Below are 16,189 nucleotides of genomic sequence, written 5' to 3'. Positions count from 1 at the left end.
CAGTTTTATGACCTTTTCACACTATATTTAAATGAGCATATCCTAGAATTTTTAAGTTTTATAGGGAAACATTGTCATTTATGGGAAATGCTGCTCTCCATATTACCTGCAGTTCTCAGGCTGTCCCACTTCTCCAGTTTTTCTTTCCCACCGCCTATCTACTCTGTTTTTCCCTTTTCAAAAAAAAAAAAGAAAAATAATAAAGGAGGGAGGGAGGGAGAGAGAGAGAGCGGTGCCCAACATCTGACAAAATATTTCAAGAACACGCGGGTCTGACTGTGTTCCCTGCCCTTTGCTTATTACTGGCCAGAGGCACCCTCTGAGTGACGTCTCACCTCCTTTCCAGGCCGCACGTGCAGCGATCGCAGAACGATGAATTCCAGCGCCACCGACGTGACCTGCTCCTGGAAGCCCCTCGTAACTCGCCAAATCATCCCCACGCTGTACTCCGTGGTCTTCCTCGCAGGCATCCTGCTCAACGGCGTGTCGGGATGGATCTTCTTCCACGTGCCCAGCTCCAAGAGTTTCATCATTTATCTCAAGAACATTGTGGTCGCCGACTTTCTCATGAGCCTGACTTTTCCTTTCAAGATTCTCAGCGACTCGGGGCTGGGCCCCTGGCAGCTGACCGTGTTCATGTGCCGGGGCTCGGCCGTGCTCTTTTACGTCAGCATGTATGTCAGCATCGTTTTCTTCGGGCTCATCAGCTTTGACAGATACTACAAAATCGTGAAGCCTCTTCAGACCTCATGCGTGCAGTCAGTGAGTTACAGCAAACTCCTGTCGGTGACCGTGTGGGTCCTCATGCTCCTCCTCGCCGTTCCCAACATGATCCTCACCAACCAGAGTGTGAAGCACATCACACACATAAAATGCGTGGAACTTAAAAACGAGCTGGGGCTAAAGTGGCACAAAGCATCCAACTACATCTTTGTGAGTGTCTTCTGGATTGCGTTTCTTCTGTTAATCATTTTCTATACGGCCATCACGAGAAAAATCTTCAAGTCCCACCTCAAGTCCAGAAAGAACTCCATTTCGGTCAAGAGGAAATCTAGCCGCAATATATTCAGCATCATGTTCGTATTTTTTGTCTGTTTTGTACCCTATCACATCGCCAGAATCCCCTATACCAAGAGCCAAACGGAAGCTCATTACAGCTGCCAGTCCAAAGAAACCTTGCACTACGTGAAGGAATTCACTCTGGTCCTGTCGGCTGCAAATGTGTGCCTGGACCCCATTATCTATTTTTTCCTTTGCCAGCCATTTAGAGAAATCTTATGTAAGAAACTACACATCCCATCAAAAGCTCAGCATGACTCAGAAAACTCCAAAATCAGAAGGGGAAATACAATGCATGAAAGCACAGATACTCTGTGATTTCCCACCTCCTTTCAGATAGTCTGTGTATGCATATTGTAATCTTCAGTTACATAATGAGAGAAATGAATGAGAAACATATCTATGATAATAAGTATCATCACCGAGCATTGCTATCCAATTTAGTACAACAATAAATTAAAATGCAAGTTTCCATGCTTTTTTGTAATACCAAAGAAAAAAATAAAGCGTACATTTTTAAATTGTATCAAAATAATAGGTTTAAACTTATAATCACTAATCTGGTATGTTAATGTAGAACTTTAAATAGCAAATACGAAAATAGGAAGCAATCAAGACAATTGACAGCAATGTCTTCCCTCTCTAAACATAAGAATTAAGCTAGGAAATTATGTATATTTTTTCAACAGGGTCATTAAAGACAAACTAAAAAGCAGGAACAATTTGATGAAAGACTAGAGGCCTATTTCTAGTAGAGTCAAGTTTTCTCTGATTTGAAGGAGGAAAAGCAGACACCCAGAAAAACAACATAAGAAATCCCCTACTGATTTATCTCATGGCATTTCAAAGGAAAGCAGATATAAAATAAAGTATGTACTTTGCAACAAAAAATGAATTTTTTTTTCCGATAGCATTTTGAGGATGATATAAAATACATTTTAAATATGTTCTCTACAAAAACTTGTTAAGCCACTTAATGAGCTTGGAGTTCTGGTGTTAGAATATATCTAAGTGGACTCTACTGAGGGAAGCTGGATTTTGGCCTGTGTTTTCAGCAACTTCCCATTCTCTGTTATGGACAAAAAAAAAATAATAAGATGAGTGGGGAAAAAACAGTCTCTCTCTCTCTCTCTCTCTCTCTCTCTCTCTCTCTCTCAGGCAATATGCATTTATTCTCTAGGGGCAGGAGGAAGCAGTTTTCTTAGAAAACTGGACTTGATAAAAAGAACATCTGAAATTTATAATAATGAGTGAGAAATTATACATAAAATGAAATTGGACTTCACGAAAACCTATAATTTGTAATAATGAGTGAAAAATTATACAGAAAATGAAAATTTACACATCACATTTTCTGAAAAACAAATGAATTAATATGTGCAGATGTGGGATATGGTTGCTGGCTTGTGAGTTATCAAAACTAAATTCTTTCTCTGCTATTAACTGGCTAGAAGACATTCAGCCCGTGTTTCAAATGTTCTTTACAAACAATTTTGTAAGTCATTGTATATATATATCTATATATCTATATATCTATATATAGATATACACATATATTTCACTCTTTACTGTATATGTACTAATAAAGAAATTATTTTTAATAGTGCCAATTTTTTTCTTAATAATCAAGATATGCAAAAATATTACCAGATTTCCTCATAGTCAAGACATAGGTGGCTTCTTTGATACACTCAATTATGCATGCTAATGATGACATTACATAGAGAATCAAAAATTCTATTTGCTACTGACTTTGCAAAATAAGTATTGTATATGCTCTAGGACCTCATCAGATTTTAGGCAAAACTCAGAAATCATATCCTAAATTGCAGAAGAAATAGAAAGGTTTTCAAACTCTGTGTCCACTTTCTACACTTGTAAAAAGCTCCCTGTTACCAACTCTGGGCCAAATATCCTCTCTCAAAAAGAATCAAATCACAAACCTACTATACATGTGCTTGGTAAAAAACTAAGCTTGCTGTATTTGCTTGGCTAGATATATGTGCAGAAGAAATTGTGTGTATTCTTCACAATTTCCATTGGCCAGCATAAATTAATAAATACTGGTTTTAAATGCTCCTACTGGACTACAGGAGAAAATGAAAGTGAAAAAGAGAAGATAAGTAGCACCAAGTAATAATGCCTCTGGAGCCTTGTGCTAAAGCAGATCAGTAACGTGAAAGACGGGACGTCTCAGGAAACAGCATGCAATGCAGACGAGGGCATTGTGAAGTAAGAGTTGAGTTGAGTTACTACATTTTAGAACTTTCAGGTCCAGGGCTACAACAAAAAATAAAGTGGTCGAGCATTTACAATGGATTAACTGGTGCAGGTAGGCAACGGGGGAGCCCTTCCAGGTCCTTCTGTACATAAACAGTGCAGGTCCTCAAGCGCTCGCTCGGCTGCCCCGTGCAGCTTATAAACTCAGGTGCCTATGGTGGCGAGGAAAGCCAGGCCAGTGCGGTTGTAAGAAAATGGAAAATAGGGAATGTTGAGAAGGGTGAGACCGGAGCTCGAGCCTCACCAACAGGCCACTTAACTCCAGCCAATTGTTTCCCCATGTTTTCCAGGGATGCAAAAAATAAAAAAAATAAATTAAAAAACCACAAAATTTTAAATTGCTGCGGGCGGGGGGGCAGCAATGAAAACACATCTGTGGACAGAATATGATATATCAACAGCTGTGTTGCAACACCTGGAATGCATAAATGTCATAGAAAGGTATTCAAAAGTGGCTCTTGACTAAAACTGAAAACACCCGCTTTAATAGGAATCCTTCTGCTTTCTTTCACTAAACTGAGGCTCTGTGTTGATCCATAATTGATGCAACTTACCTACACAAAAATACTCTCAAGTGTTTTTATAAAAGAAATATTTGAGACAAGAAGAATCAAGAAACAAAGAAACCACAATCACATAAAAGATTACACGTGAACCTTACCCACAGAGATGTCTGAACCTTGCCACTGGCTTTTACAAAATGTTACCATCAGCAGTGCTGACTTGCTGGTCATCTCCTCAGCCTCCATACTTTCTTTTCTCAGCAAAAAAAGCAAAATTTTCCCTTTGGGAAATTTCACTTTTCCCTGTTCTCGGCCATATACTGCCATATCGCAGAGCCCGTCGTGGCCCCACCAGCACCATCAGGCCATAACTGATAATAAGCTCGTCCAATTCCAGTGGCCATTGGCTGGAATGGAACATGACCCCATATGACCCAATGAGAGCAAGTCCCAAACTTGCGAAGAAATTCTCCAGAAGCCTTGCTGTTAAACAGGTAACATCTAGACGTGCTTCTTTCATTTTGCTACCACATCATGAGTTGAAACTGACACCATGGAAGGTGGCTAGAGAAGTGGTACAAACCCAGGCCTGGTTATATGCCCTGAGGCCCTTCGTCAGTCCTCAACTAAAGCCATACCCACAACTTTAGACACTCAGGTCTGTCAGCCAATAAATCTCTTTCAGTGTATAAGACTGATTTTAATTGTATTCCTTGTCACATACAAATGAGAAAGTCTTGACACATTGGTTCCCGCTAAAAAAGTAATCCAGAAACTCTAGAACACACCCTTACACCAAGCTCTGCTTCCATCTGATATAGTAAGGTATGCTCCATGAGTTCTGTAGTCTGTCCTACCCCTACTGCCGCCACCTGTATCCTTTAGCCTACTCTGGAGAAAACAGGAAAGAACGTATGTTTATTAATACAGAAAATATCTGTAACACCAAGAGATAATAGCATAAAAACTACAAATGGAGCAAATCATTCCCCCGCCCCCCAAAATGACAGGGGATATCCTCTGGGTAAACAGCACTGTGAGGGTTTGTGTGTTTGGGGTGTGAGAGAACCCGTACAGTGTGGTGTGGTCTTCCAGTAAAAGCCAGTAAAAGCCACTACTTCCTTTTGGTCATCTGTTCTCTGCAAGTAAAGCATTTCATGGCAGAACATCCCCCCAAAAAACCACTTTAACAAGATGTAGCTTTCCTTTCCCATATGCCACTTTTAAAAACGCTTTAACCATTTCATAGCACTGCTTGTACAAAATGATTAAATGCTGTATCACTTCAGCTGTAGTAAACATATGTTCTAAACCTCACTTATAAACTAGCTACAGAAAAGAAACAAATATTTCACAAAATAAGGTGCTCTCCTAAGCAGTTTCAGTTACTCCATCCTGCCTCCCTCACCTCCGACAGAAGGTGGGGTAAAAGCATGGAAGCAGCGTTATAAAAATGGGTCCACCTCAACAACGATGAACGATATGCAAAGGATTTTCACTGATAAACTTTGAGACTACTTGTTACCTTTTGAAGGCGCTCGGTGTGTGATTCTAGGACTTCGCTCATGGTCAGTGTAAAGACCTCTTCCCCAAGCTATCTCACCCCACTTCTAAACATTACCTCCAGCACTTCGGGGGCCTGCAGTGCTGGACTTTGGACCCGGGTCCTCGTGTTGTTCCACTCCCAGCCTCCATGTATCCCCAGCTCTAACCCCCAGAGTACCGGCCGTCAGGGGAAGCCCAGAGCTTCTCCCTTCCCTCCCAGGTCCCACTCACCAGCCTCCCCGAAAGTGCACGACAAAGTCCTAAGGGCTTTCTTTCCTATCATTCCATCCCCTGACATAAAAAAGACATCAAAAGGTGGCTTTTATCATCTCCACTCAATACTTTATATCACTTAAAATAATTTCTTGATAATTCCTTTTCTAAGCCAAAAGAGTTTCTACCGTAACTTGGAGGTTTTTTTCAAGCTGTTAATTATTTCTGTTCTACTTTAAACCATTAACTTTCTGAAAGAATACCAACTCTCTTCTGATATCTTACTGACTGATGAGAAGTCATTCCTCATTTTGTTTGTAAAATAAAAGCCAATTTCAACTTCATATCATTTAAAACACACACACACACACACACACACACACACACACCCCTTACAATGCCATGATCAAGTGTATTTTCTTATCTGCTTGATGTTATGAAAGCATTTAGATGAATAAAAAGCTATTTTTTGATAGGAAAACCAGTGTTTCCATCAGTGTTATTCAAAATAAGAGCTCCTTAAGTGTTTGCAAAGTTACAGTCAGAATGTGTTGGTATGATTCATAAAGCACTGAGGAATATTTGTTAAATACCTAAATGAAAGGAATAAAATAAAAAGCAATCTGTGCCATATCAAATAATGAGGTAAGCTAATAAACCAAACTCACCTTTCTACCTGCCAAACCTGACTCTCTACTCCTCACACTTCCCTTCACAAGGCTGAAACAGGAGGCGCCCCCTCCCCGCCCACACCAGTGCTTTCTCCTCTGCAACCATCCGGTTCCTCCCTTTTAATTTCAGATCCTCATTGCCTCTCACCTAAAATGACTACAGTCATCCCCTAACTGGTCTTTTCCACTTTCTCCCCTAACCCAACACATTGCAACACCGCAGGTTTACCTAGTTGCTGAATTGACAGCTCCTGTCACATAACTTTCCTGAGCTCTCCATTGCCTGCTTATCAAAGCATCCAAGATTGACCAGACTGATCCGAGATTTTGTCCTCACACAGATCCTGTTCAGATACTCCAGTGTGGATACCCTAGAGTCCCCAACACACTCACAGTCCCGAGTCACGCCCCAAGCATAATTCCACTCTCCCACTTCTCAGAAGCACGTCTTCACTCCACCTCGGTCAGGAGGACAGCACCTCCTGGATTTCACAGGTTCTGGATTTCACAGGCCAGCAGTCAATGTGTACCATTGCAGCTTCTGCATATACTCCTCGTCACCGCTTCTACACTGTAACCTTCTGAAAGCAACAAAAATATTCTCTAGGATGGGGGTACGGAGGCAGACTTCAGTCAATAAATATCTCTTGCTAGAATTTTTAACTACTTCATCAAAAAACAAAGACTCGCATAGCAAGGGAAAGGGAGAGTTGCTCCAAAGACGCTTCTCCAGGAAAGTAACAACAGAGTTGGTAAAACTCATACTCATACGTTCATTAAAAATGGACCGTAACGACGCAAGTGGGAAAAAAAGCAAAAAAGAAAAAAATAAACTCAGTGATTAAAAACAAACAAGATAACCTTTAAATGTTCTTTTTTAGGGATTTCCCCCCTTATTATTTATAACCATGGATCAAATGGCACAGTCACACTTCACAACTGAAAGGGAAAATGGACTATGTTGACCCAATAACTATGCTGAGTCAAAACCAGAAGAGCAGAAAACCAAAAGGATGGGCAAGGAGAGTGACAGATTACGCTCAGCCACTCTCACAACCAACTTCGCATTTCAAGAATGAGCAAAACACCTTTGCCTTCAAAATATTTCCAAAATTTTACTATTTTATGAAAAAGGGGAAATGAAGGCAGAGTTTAAACAATGCAGAAATGGCAACATCTTGGAAGCTCACTTTAAAACTACTCTGTCTCATGACATCGTCCCTCTCAGATTTGAAGCTACTTATCTCAGTCAGAGTCAGGAAAGAAGTCTTTGTGGACTAATGCAGGTGGGAAAGAGGATTGTGTGCTTTAAAAACTTGCAAAACACAACCCAAAAGCTCAGTGGCTCCAGAGGGAAGGCGGACCCGGAGCCACACAAAGTGCTGGAGGAATGTTTGGGTCACCAGCACTCAACCAAGGAACAGCCCCGGGGCCCAAGGGTCATAAAAAGCTGCAGGATTCAAACTACTTTGAGTTAAGGGCATCCTAGCTTCCCAATTCCACGAGCACAGTGGGAGCGGGGAGTGGTGTACTGTCCACGGCCCAGCGGCACTCAGGTGGGATTGTAGCAAACATTAAGTGGGAAGCGGGAGGGGTCTGAGCTGACCTGACCTGTCGGGCTCCTTTGTACCCACTGTTTCTGTCTAACACTTTCATTTTCAGAAGCATGGAGTCTACCTGCAGCTTGGGCAAGGCCGTAATCTCCCCAATCCTTAGTTTTTTCCCTCATCTGTAAAGAGAGAAATCTCTTTTATCTCATGGATTTCTTTAAAGAAAATAAATTCTCAGGCCCGTGTCTGGCTGTGGCGCTGGCTGCCTACCCCAACACCCATTCTCCCCTTCCTCATTCATTCCAAAGGGCTACTGTGCTATGTTTAAAGACCAAATTTTAATAGTTAAAATTTTCAAAAAATGGTACTTCTACTGAAATACCCTTGTTTGGTATTTGTGCCCAATCACTTCAAAAGCATGGTTTGTGTGGATAGCGGAGTTGACTACAAAAAGATTTTCTTCCTCAATTCATGGGGCAATTGGGCTTCAATTTTTATTTTAAATATACAAAATATCCATTAAAGTAACTACTAGATCATTTCTTCATTAAAAAGTATTGCCATGACCAAGGTAAGGGAAAAAGAACTTCCCCTCACTGCCCACTTGGGTTTCTAAAATACCAGGTTAGTGGTGATGTGTAATTTCCTAGAACACTAACAAAATACGATCTGAAAAACATTTATCCTTAATGAAACAGACAAACAGAAGTGACTTATGGAAATTCAAATGGAACACATGTTAAAAACAAAAACAAAACAGGGACCGTAGCCAGAAAAAAGCTTATTTCCACTGTGAATAAACTTCCACAGAATGCCAGGTTGCGTCAAGGTTGTTCTCAAAAGGAAGAACATGGTTAAGTTTCACTATTAAGAGTGGTTTCTCACTGTTCCAAAAAGGAAATAGAACACTGAGAACTAGGAACTTTAGCTCTTTTATATTTGGCAATGCAGACACAAAAACTGGTGCCTTAGTGGATTTTTAAGAACAGTTGAATGTACTTCTTAATTCTGTCTGCACCCTCCAAGTGAACAGGGAAGTAAACATATAAACACGCCTAGCCAAAACAACAAAAAAGATTCTTTTTTCCAGTTTTCATTCACACCATGTTAAAACCCTCCGCCACCCAGTTGGCAGCCAACTCCATCTCCCCAAATTCTCACCATCTCCCCCTCCGCATCCCCCATGGAGTGTAAACGCTGGTCACAAATGCTCACTTACTGGTCTGACTGCAGGCCTGTCTTTTCTGTAGTGCGTTTTTTAGTGATGCACATGAATCCTAAGACGGTTCATTTGCTTGCGCCATCATGATACAGTTAACCAAAAATCAAAGTTCGATAAAGATTTGGGGTTTTTCCCTCTAATTTATAAGTGAATAATGTGTAAAATCTCTTCTTTTGCAAACTAATAATAATTACATGAATTTAGGAGAACACCAGAATATCTGAAACAAATAACCACTATCACCATAAGCATCCTTACATTGTTTTTCTCAAAAGTTCCCTTAGACGATCCCTAAATTCCCTCCAGCTTGGCATTTCTCATTTAGTCTTCGGAGAGATTTTTCTTTTTAAAAGTGAATACCAAAAGGGATTCAATTTTAAGTTTCTGGAAAGGTTCCTTCTGACTTTTTTCTTCTTATCTGGAAAACTGGCTAAGAATTATTAGGAGAAAAAGAGATGAAAGCAAAGCACTAAGCAGGCCACTGAAGCAACAGCAGAAACTAGACCCTAACTGACCAGGCAATAGTTTTGCAATTACAAGTCAATTTTGCACCAGTCGACTTAGAACTCCTTAATATACGCTTGAAACATGAGCTCATATTCTTTTAAAAAGCTACCCTTATACAAGAAAGATAACCTAACAAATGAATTGATGATGTGGATGAGAGAGTGCCGTTTTAGGTCCCTCACCAAGCTGGGGTCCATTCAGACACTTCATCGACCAGAGGCAGAAACACTGACCCAAACAATCTAAGTGCATACTAGAGGGTCCCTTTACATATAGCCTAGTAATTACTAAATACTTATCTCAATTTATTAAGCTGTTTGGGTCAAACTGACGAACACTCATTGCTGATCTCCTCTTATAACTTAGAAATACATCCAATACATTCTTGAATGAAATAAGCACAAACTGTAAAACAGTATGTACAATACAGGAACATTTTTATGGGGGCGTACATACACACAGAAAAATTTTGAAACAGATGTGCCACAAACCTTAACAGTAACCTATCTCTCTGCATAATGAGGTTTACCTCTTCTATGTCTATTTCCAGATTTTTCTACAGTGAACAGAAAAGAATAAAGATAAATAAAACATAACACCAGATTTTACCAGACTACATTAAATCACACTTTTATTTTTTTTTAACTAATAGATGTCTCCAGCAGGATCCAAAATGCAACATATTTTTTAAATTATAACTCCGAAAAGCTAATGAGTATCAGCGTGTGGAGCTACAGAAAATTTGCTTGAACACCTAATATCTTTAACTCATAATTCCTTTCAAGGCACAAAAATTGATGTTCTTTAAAATCATTATGATGCAAAACACATCTTAGGCACTTAAAAAAAAAAAGCTAGGTACTACAATGGACAAATAAAAATCTTTCCTCTAAAATCAGAATAGACAAATCTGAATTGCTTAAGAAAGCATACACAAAATCGAGAAGAACTTTAGGATATTGTCATGCAGTTAAACTATTTGCAAACCACAGTTTCATCTACGTCAGTATGCAACATTTTAAAACCACACAAAAGGAAAGGAAATTTTTAGTACAACGAGCAGTCCTGCAATAGGGCTGCTACTGCTGCCGCTGCAGTAGACGACCAGCTCACACCTGTCTGAAGACTTGGAGAGAGGTCCCCGGAGGCTCACAGAGTATACCTCCAGGTATGTCTTTTTAAATACTTAATATATGCAAACGTCTTTCCACAGAAGGGAAATCTATCATTTTCAGTGCTTAACCCCTGTGAGTTGGAAATGCCAACATGTAATAAGATTGCAGTGTAAGAGGTCACCAATTATTAAACTCTAAATAGATTCTGACTGCGAACTACACTATCATTTTCTTTTATTGGAAGACCCCATCCATTCTCAAACAGACGGCTTCCTTCATCTTAGGCCGAATACTCATTTACAGGTGAGCCTAACGCCTCAGCAACTCGATTTCATAACTGGGTCAGTAAAGGCCACGCTGCGTCTTCACCACAGGGCATAAAGTTCTTAAAATGACCTCTTTCTACACACATTATGATAAGTGATTTCAAGAAAATTCCATTGTGACTTCCATAAAAAAAAAAAAAAATCTCATGAATTTATTTGTTTTCTAAGCAACAGGCGCTTGATCCAAACAAAGGAGACATTTGAAATTTTTTCTTGGTTTCGCTGGAGTATCTCTGCATGCCTCAGATTTAATAAGTGCTTGACAAAATATTTATCAAGTCTTTATTTAGTTTAACCTCTAATTGACACAAACAAAACTTTTAAATGAAGAGATTTGTTTTTTGTTACAATCTAGAGCGAGGTTCAGGAAAAGCAACAGTGAGGCACTGCATGACTCTTAGCATTACTGAATGAACAGACACAGTGTAACTGTTTTTAAACTTGTTATCCATGGGTGATATGTAGGGTCACTTCTAGTGACAGAGAATATTAACTGAGCAAAACAAGTCATTCTCTAATCCTTCTCTTTACCATACATTCTTCTATAAAATGAGACGTTATAGTTTATGAGCAATGGAGACACTTTAAAAAGCACATTATGTTACTGCTATTATGTAACATTTGAAATACAGGAGCGAAAGCCCAAATCCTAGCACCTTATAAAGGCACAAGCACAGATGGTAGACAAGGATCGATTTACACCAACATTAGCTTTTGACCTACAGAAGAAAAGGACATTCAGGATGCCACGCACAAATGATGGTAACTGTCAAAAACCAGAGCTGTATGGAAGTCAGTGAAGCCTGGAGTAGACTTCCAATGGGAAGGGCTGCGTTTGGGACTTCAGGACAGGCAGGACTCGGCACAGGATGGATAAAGACAGAAAATGACTGACAGGTCAGAGCCTCGCCTGCTCTCACAAGCTGTGAAACTGAGCAACACCCAAGGGCCAGACCTCCGTCTCCTCAATTGATCTGGGGATTGGACTAGATGCTATTAACAAAGGTTCCCTCCATCCTTCAAGTCCTTTGATCCCCAAATTTTACCACCACCGAAAATACAAAGGCAAAAAGGAACAGTTCACAGACCACTGGAGATGACACCAATCTAGAGAGCAGATTAGAAAGTGGGGCTGGGGTGGAGGGACTGGGTCACGGGAGCTTGGAAAGTAAAGGAGGTTTAGACTAAAAGGACAGAATCTAGGGTTGTTTTTAAACATCCAAATACATGAAGCCTAAACTTCTTTGATTAGTATTTAGAAAACAATTAAGAATGACTATTTTATTTCCACTCACTTCCATGAAAATTGCTTAGAATATGGTTCCTGCCACATAGTGAGTACTTAGTAAAGGTGGGCTATTTAATAATGATAACGACTGTCATCAGCAGCAGCATTATTACTGTTGTTATGGTTATTATTATTATTATTATTAATGATTAAAATAGAGTTTTGGAGTGGTTTTGAACATGGCTTCTGAGATCAGATGGTCCAGGTGGGAATCCTGGCTCGATAACCAGCTCTATCACCTTCAGCATCAACTTAACCTCATTGTGTCTCAGTTTTCTCACGTGGAAAACAAAGATAACACCACCTGCACGACAGGGATGCTGAAAGGTTAAATGAGTACATGTAAAGTACTTAGCACAATGCCAGACACAGAGTAAGTGCTTAATGATTTTCATTAAATTTAGTACAGAATGACATCATTCATGGACCCTAATGTCCTATCCCAGGTAGCAAAGGCGGAAGGACATGTACCCATTCAATGACACTTTAATTTAGAAAGATTTATGTACATCTGCCTTATCAATCTGCGAGCACATGGTTTCATCCCAAGACGTACACACGGATCATGAAATAACCAGGACAATTAAGATTTATTAAGGCTTCCGAAGTTTGGGGTTTGGTTTTATTTTTTTAAAAGGGAGGTTTGAGTGAATGGATTTATTTTGCTGTCTTAGCCACTATACGCTACTTTTAAAAAGTTGTATATCCAGTTTTTCCTGCTAAAACGCAAAAATAATCTTCTTGTTAAAACAAAAGAAAGGTATTTAATATGCATGGTGGGGGGGGGGCATATCAAGAAGCAGCACCAGAGAGAAGGACCTGAGGCCTTAGGAGTGGAAGTCTGACCAAACCAGGTCAACGAAGCCCAATTCATTTAACTTGTGCTTACAAACCACCCTGGTTTTGTCATTATCAGCATCGATCACAGCGGTTCTAAGGGTATGTCTTCTACTTGTAGGTTTGGCTGCTTCAAAACCCACAATGAAAGAAAAAGAAAAAGAAATAAAAAACACCAAACACTCAAGTGTTACCGTCAGATGTTTTGCTACTAATACAACTGAGCTTCTCTTTCAGAATTTTCTAACCAATGTCACACATCTTTGTTCTTGAAGTCTTGAAAATACATTCTTGGTCAAGCATCTCAAACACACTGACACAGAAACACCTATACAAGCACTAGCCCAAAGAAATACAATGCAAACCACAGAGGTACTTTCAAATCGCAGAGTAGCTGCATTTGAAAAAGCAAAAGAAAGAGGACAAAATTAGTTTTAAGATTTGACCTAATACATCAAAAATATTTCAACATGTGCTCGATGTAAGACTATTAATGAAACATTTTACTAATTGTACTATTTGTATAAACTAGTACAATTTTACTACTTGTGCTACTTTAAAATATATATATGTTGTGCTAAATCTTTAAAATCCAGTGTGTATTTTGCATTTACAGCACATGGCAATTTGGACTGGCCTTAGTCCCAGTGTTCAAAAGGTCTCATGTGGCTACGAGCTACCATACTGGACACACAGGTCTACACCACTATGAAACTGGAGCAAGGAAAAGGGACGACATAAGCATCGATTCCAGACCAAATTCTAATCCTTCAACTCTTTCAGTTAAAAAGCAAAGAAAAATGAAATTTTGATTGTGAAAATGTTCCAGTGGGTTAAACAACAAAGGGCCTACCTTTTAAATAACGTCTTTTAAGTTGCAGTACAACGTTCTGTCCCCCCCTTCCGTTGCCCCCTCAGACTAGGTTCCTGTAGCCTGAGGAGTTCTATCCTAGCTATGAGAACAGAAAGCCAGTAAACCTCACTGAAAGCACTTCAGGTTGGGCCACAGCCAAACCATTTCACTATGGTTTCCTCTCACTGTTTCTCAGAAATTCAGTTTACGTATCTCCTCTGCAAACTAACTCCCAACCCAACTGGTAACAAAAGAGCTATCAGAAGGCAAAAAGAGTACTGTCAAAAATATCCCTTCTAGAAGTAAACGTACTTGGGATTTCCCAAAATCACAAAATCAGACCATGGAAAAACCCAGGCTTCCTCATAATCTAAGATGTTCCCACCAGTCCACACATGATCTAGTAAGTTCATCAGTAAAATTCTGTGAACTAGAAAGATTGTGACCGAGGTACTGTGAGTGCAAATTATTTTAAAGAAATTAATTTCTAAGTGTAATTACTAACCTCCCTCCCCTTCTTTTCTAACAGATTCTTTGGATTTTTTTTTTTTTTTGAGAAGAGTCATCCTTATTTTCTCTCAAAATGACAAACAATTCTACCTTCTGTCCAGTTTACAGAAATTTGCAGCCATTCACATATTTTTTTTATTTAGTTTTCCTTATTGGAATAATTGGAAGTTGTTTTGCAGCCTGGGCTTTCCTACAGAAAAACGCGAATCCCAGGTGTGTAAGCATATACTTAGTTAATTTGCTGACGGCCGATTTCCTGCTCAGTCTGGCATTACCGGTGAAAATCGTGGTCGACCTGGGTGTGGCCCCCTGGAAGCTGAGGATATTCCACTGCCAAGTAACAGCCTGCCTCATCTACATTAACATGTACTTGTCCATCATCTTCTTAGCGTTCGTCAGCATTGATCGCTGTCTCCAGCTGACGTACAGCTACAAGATTTATCGAATCCAAGAACCTGGATTTGCCAAAATGATATCCGCCGTCGTGTGGGTCATGGTCCTTCTCATAATGGTGCCAAACATGGTGATTCCAATCAAAGACGTCCAGGTGAAGCCAAATGTGGGGTGCATGGAATTCAAAAGGGAGTTTGGAAGAAACTGGCATTTGCTGACGAACTTCATATGTTTGGCTATATTTTTAAATTTCACAGTCATCATTTTAATATCTAACTGCCTGGTAATTCGACAACTCTACAGAAACAAGTATAGTGAAAATTATCCGAATGTGAAAAGAGCTCTCATCAACATACTCTTAGTGACCACAGCCTACATCGTGTGTTTTGTTCCTTATCACATTGTCCGAATCCCCTACACCCTCAGCCAGACCGAGGTCATATCTGACTGCGCGACCAGGATTTCACTCTTCAAAGCCAAGGAGGCCACGCTGCTCCTGGCTGTGTCGAGCCTGTGCTTCGATCCCATCCTGTACTACCACCTCTCAAAAGCATTCCGCTTAAAGGTCAGTGAGACTTTCGCTTCGCATAAGGAGAACACGGCTCAGAAAGAAAAGCCAAGGCGTGAAAACGCATGAAATGTGGGATTTTTCATGCTGTCACTTCTTGCTTTACTGGACAAGTACAGAACTACTGGGAAAGAGAACAAAACAGGCTCAGAATGCAAAAATACAGACAGCTGGCAAATATGGCCTGGTTTACTGTGAAACCCTGTTTTTAAATGCAGGCCAATCAGTACAGTTAAGGTTGTTGTTGCTCCTTAACCCAAAAATGTGTACAAAGGAACTAAAAAGTCTTGTTGAACCAATGTAAAATCCTGCAATATCCTTGAAACTCAAATGACTTCTACTATGTAGACACAGAGGTATGCACGAGGTGTTTATTTAAATGCCTGGAACTGACTTCTTGATAAAAATATGCAAAATACAGGTGACCCCTGAACAACACTGGTTTGAACTGCATGGGTCCACTTATAAGGAAATATTTTTCAATAAATACGGACAATAGTATAAATGCATTTTCTCTTCCTCGTGATTTCTTTCATAACATTGTTTTTCTCTACTCTAGCTTACTTTATTATAAGAATATAGCATATAACAACATATACAAAATATGTGTTAATCAACCGTTTATGTTATTGGTAAGACTTCTGGACAATAATGGGCTATTATTAGTAGTTAAGTTTTGGAGGATCAAAAGTTATACATGCATTTTTGACTGGGGGGTAGGGAATCAGCATCCTCATTGTTCAAAGCAG

General features: G+C 39.8%; 3 protein-coding genes across 7 annotated transcripts in view; 2 read left to right on the top strand and 1 right to left on the bottom strand.

Moving 5' to 3' along the window:
- The window catches only part of P2RY14 (purinergic receptor P2Y14), a 47,788-nt gene extending 45,202 nt beyond the window's left edge, over positions 1-2,586 (top strand). Inside the window, exon 2 of one of the 2 annotated variants that reach the window (XM_033088338.1) lies at positions 347-2,586. In XM_033088338.1, the coding sequence (XP_032944229.1) occupies positions 373-1,377 (1,005 nt within the window). In that variant the 5' untranslated portion in view covers positions 347-372 and the 3' untranslated portion in view covers positions 1,378-2,586. The remainder of the gene's footprint in view (positions 1-346) is intronic. The other variant, XM_033088328.1, reaches the window with a different exon arrangement.
- Positions 1-16,189, bottom strand: part of MED12L (mediator complex subunit 12L) — a 314,918-nt gene that overhangs the window by 196,063 nt on the left and 102,666 nt on the right. The window lies entirely within an intron of this gene.
- On the top strand, positions 10,608-15,928 carry GPR171 (G protein-coupled receptor 171). The gene is made up of 2 exons (XM_033088363.1): positions 10,608-10,718; positions 14,499-15,928. Exon 2 carries the CDS (start codon positions 14,553-14,555, stop codon positions 15,507-15,509), a length of 957 nt encoding a protein of 318 aa, XP_032944254.1. The 5' UTR covers positions 10,608-10,718; positions 14,499-14,552; the 3' UTR covers positions 15,510-15,928.

Source organism: Rhinolophus ferrumequinum, chromosome 2 (genome assembly GCF_004115265.2).
Source record: "Rhinolophus ferrumequinum isolate MPI-CBG mRhiFer1 chromosome 2, mRhiFer1_v1.p, whole genome shotgun sequence".
In the NCBI taxonomy this organism is placed as follows: Eukaryota; Metazoa; Chordata; class Mammalia; order Chiroptera; family Rhinolophidae; genus Rhinolophus; species Rhinolophus ferrumequinum.
This window is presented reverse-complemented; position numbering and strand designations above follow the sequence as displayed.

Excerpts from the sequence above, each read along its gene's own strand:
- GPR171 (XM_033088363.1), top strand. The coding sequence starts at position 14,553 with ATGACAAACAATTCTACCTTCTGTCCAGTTTACAGAAATTTGCAGCCA.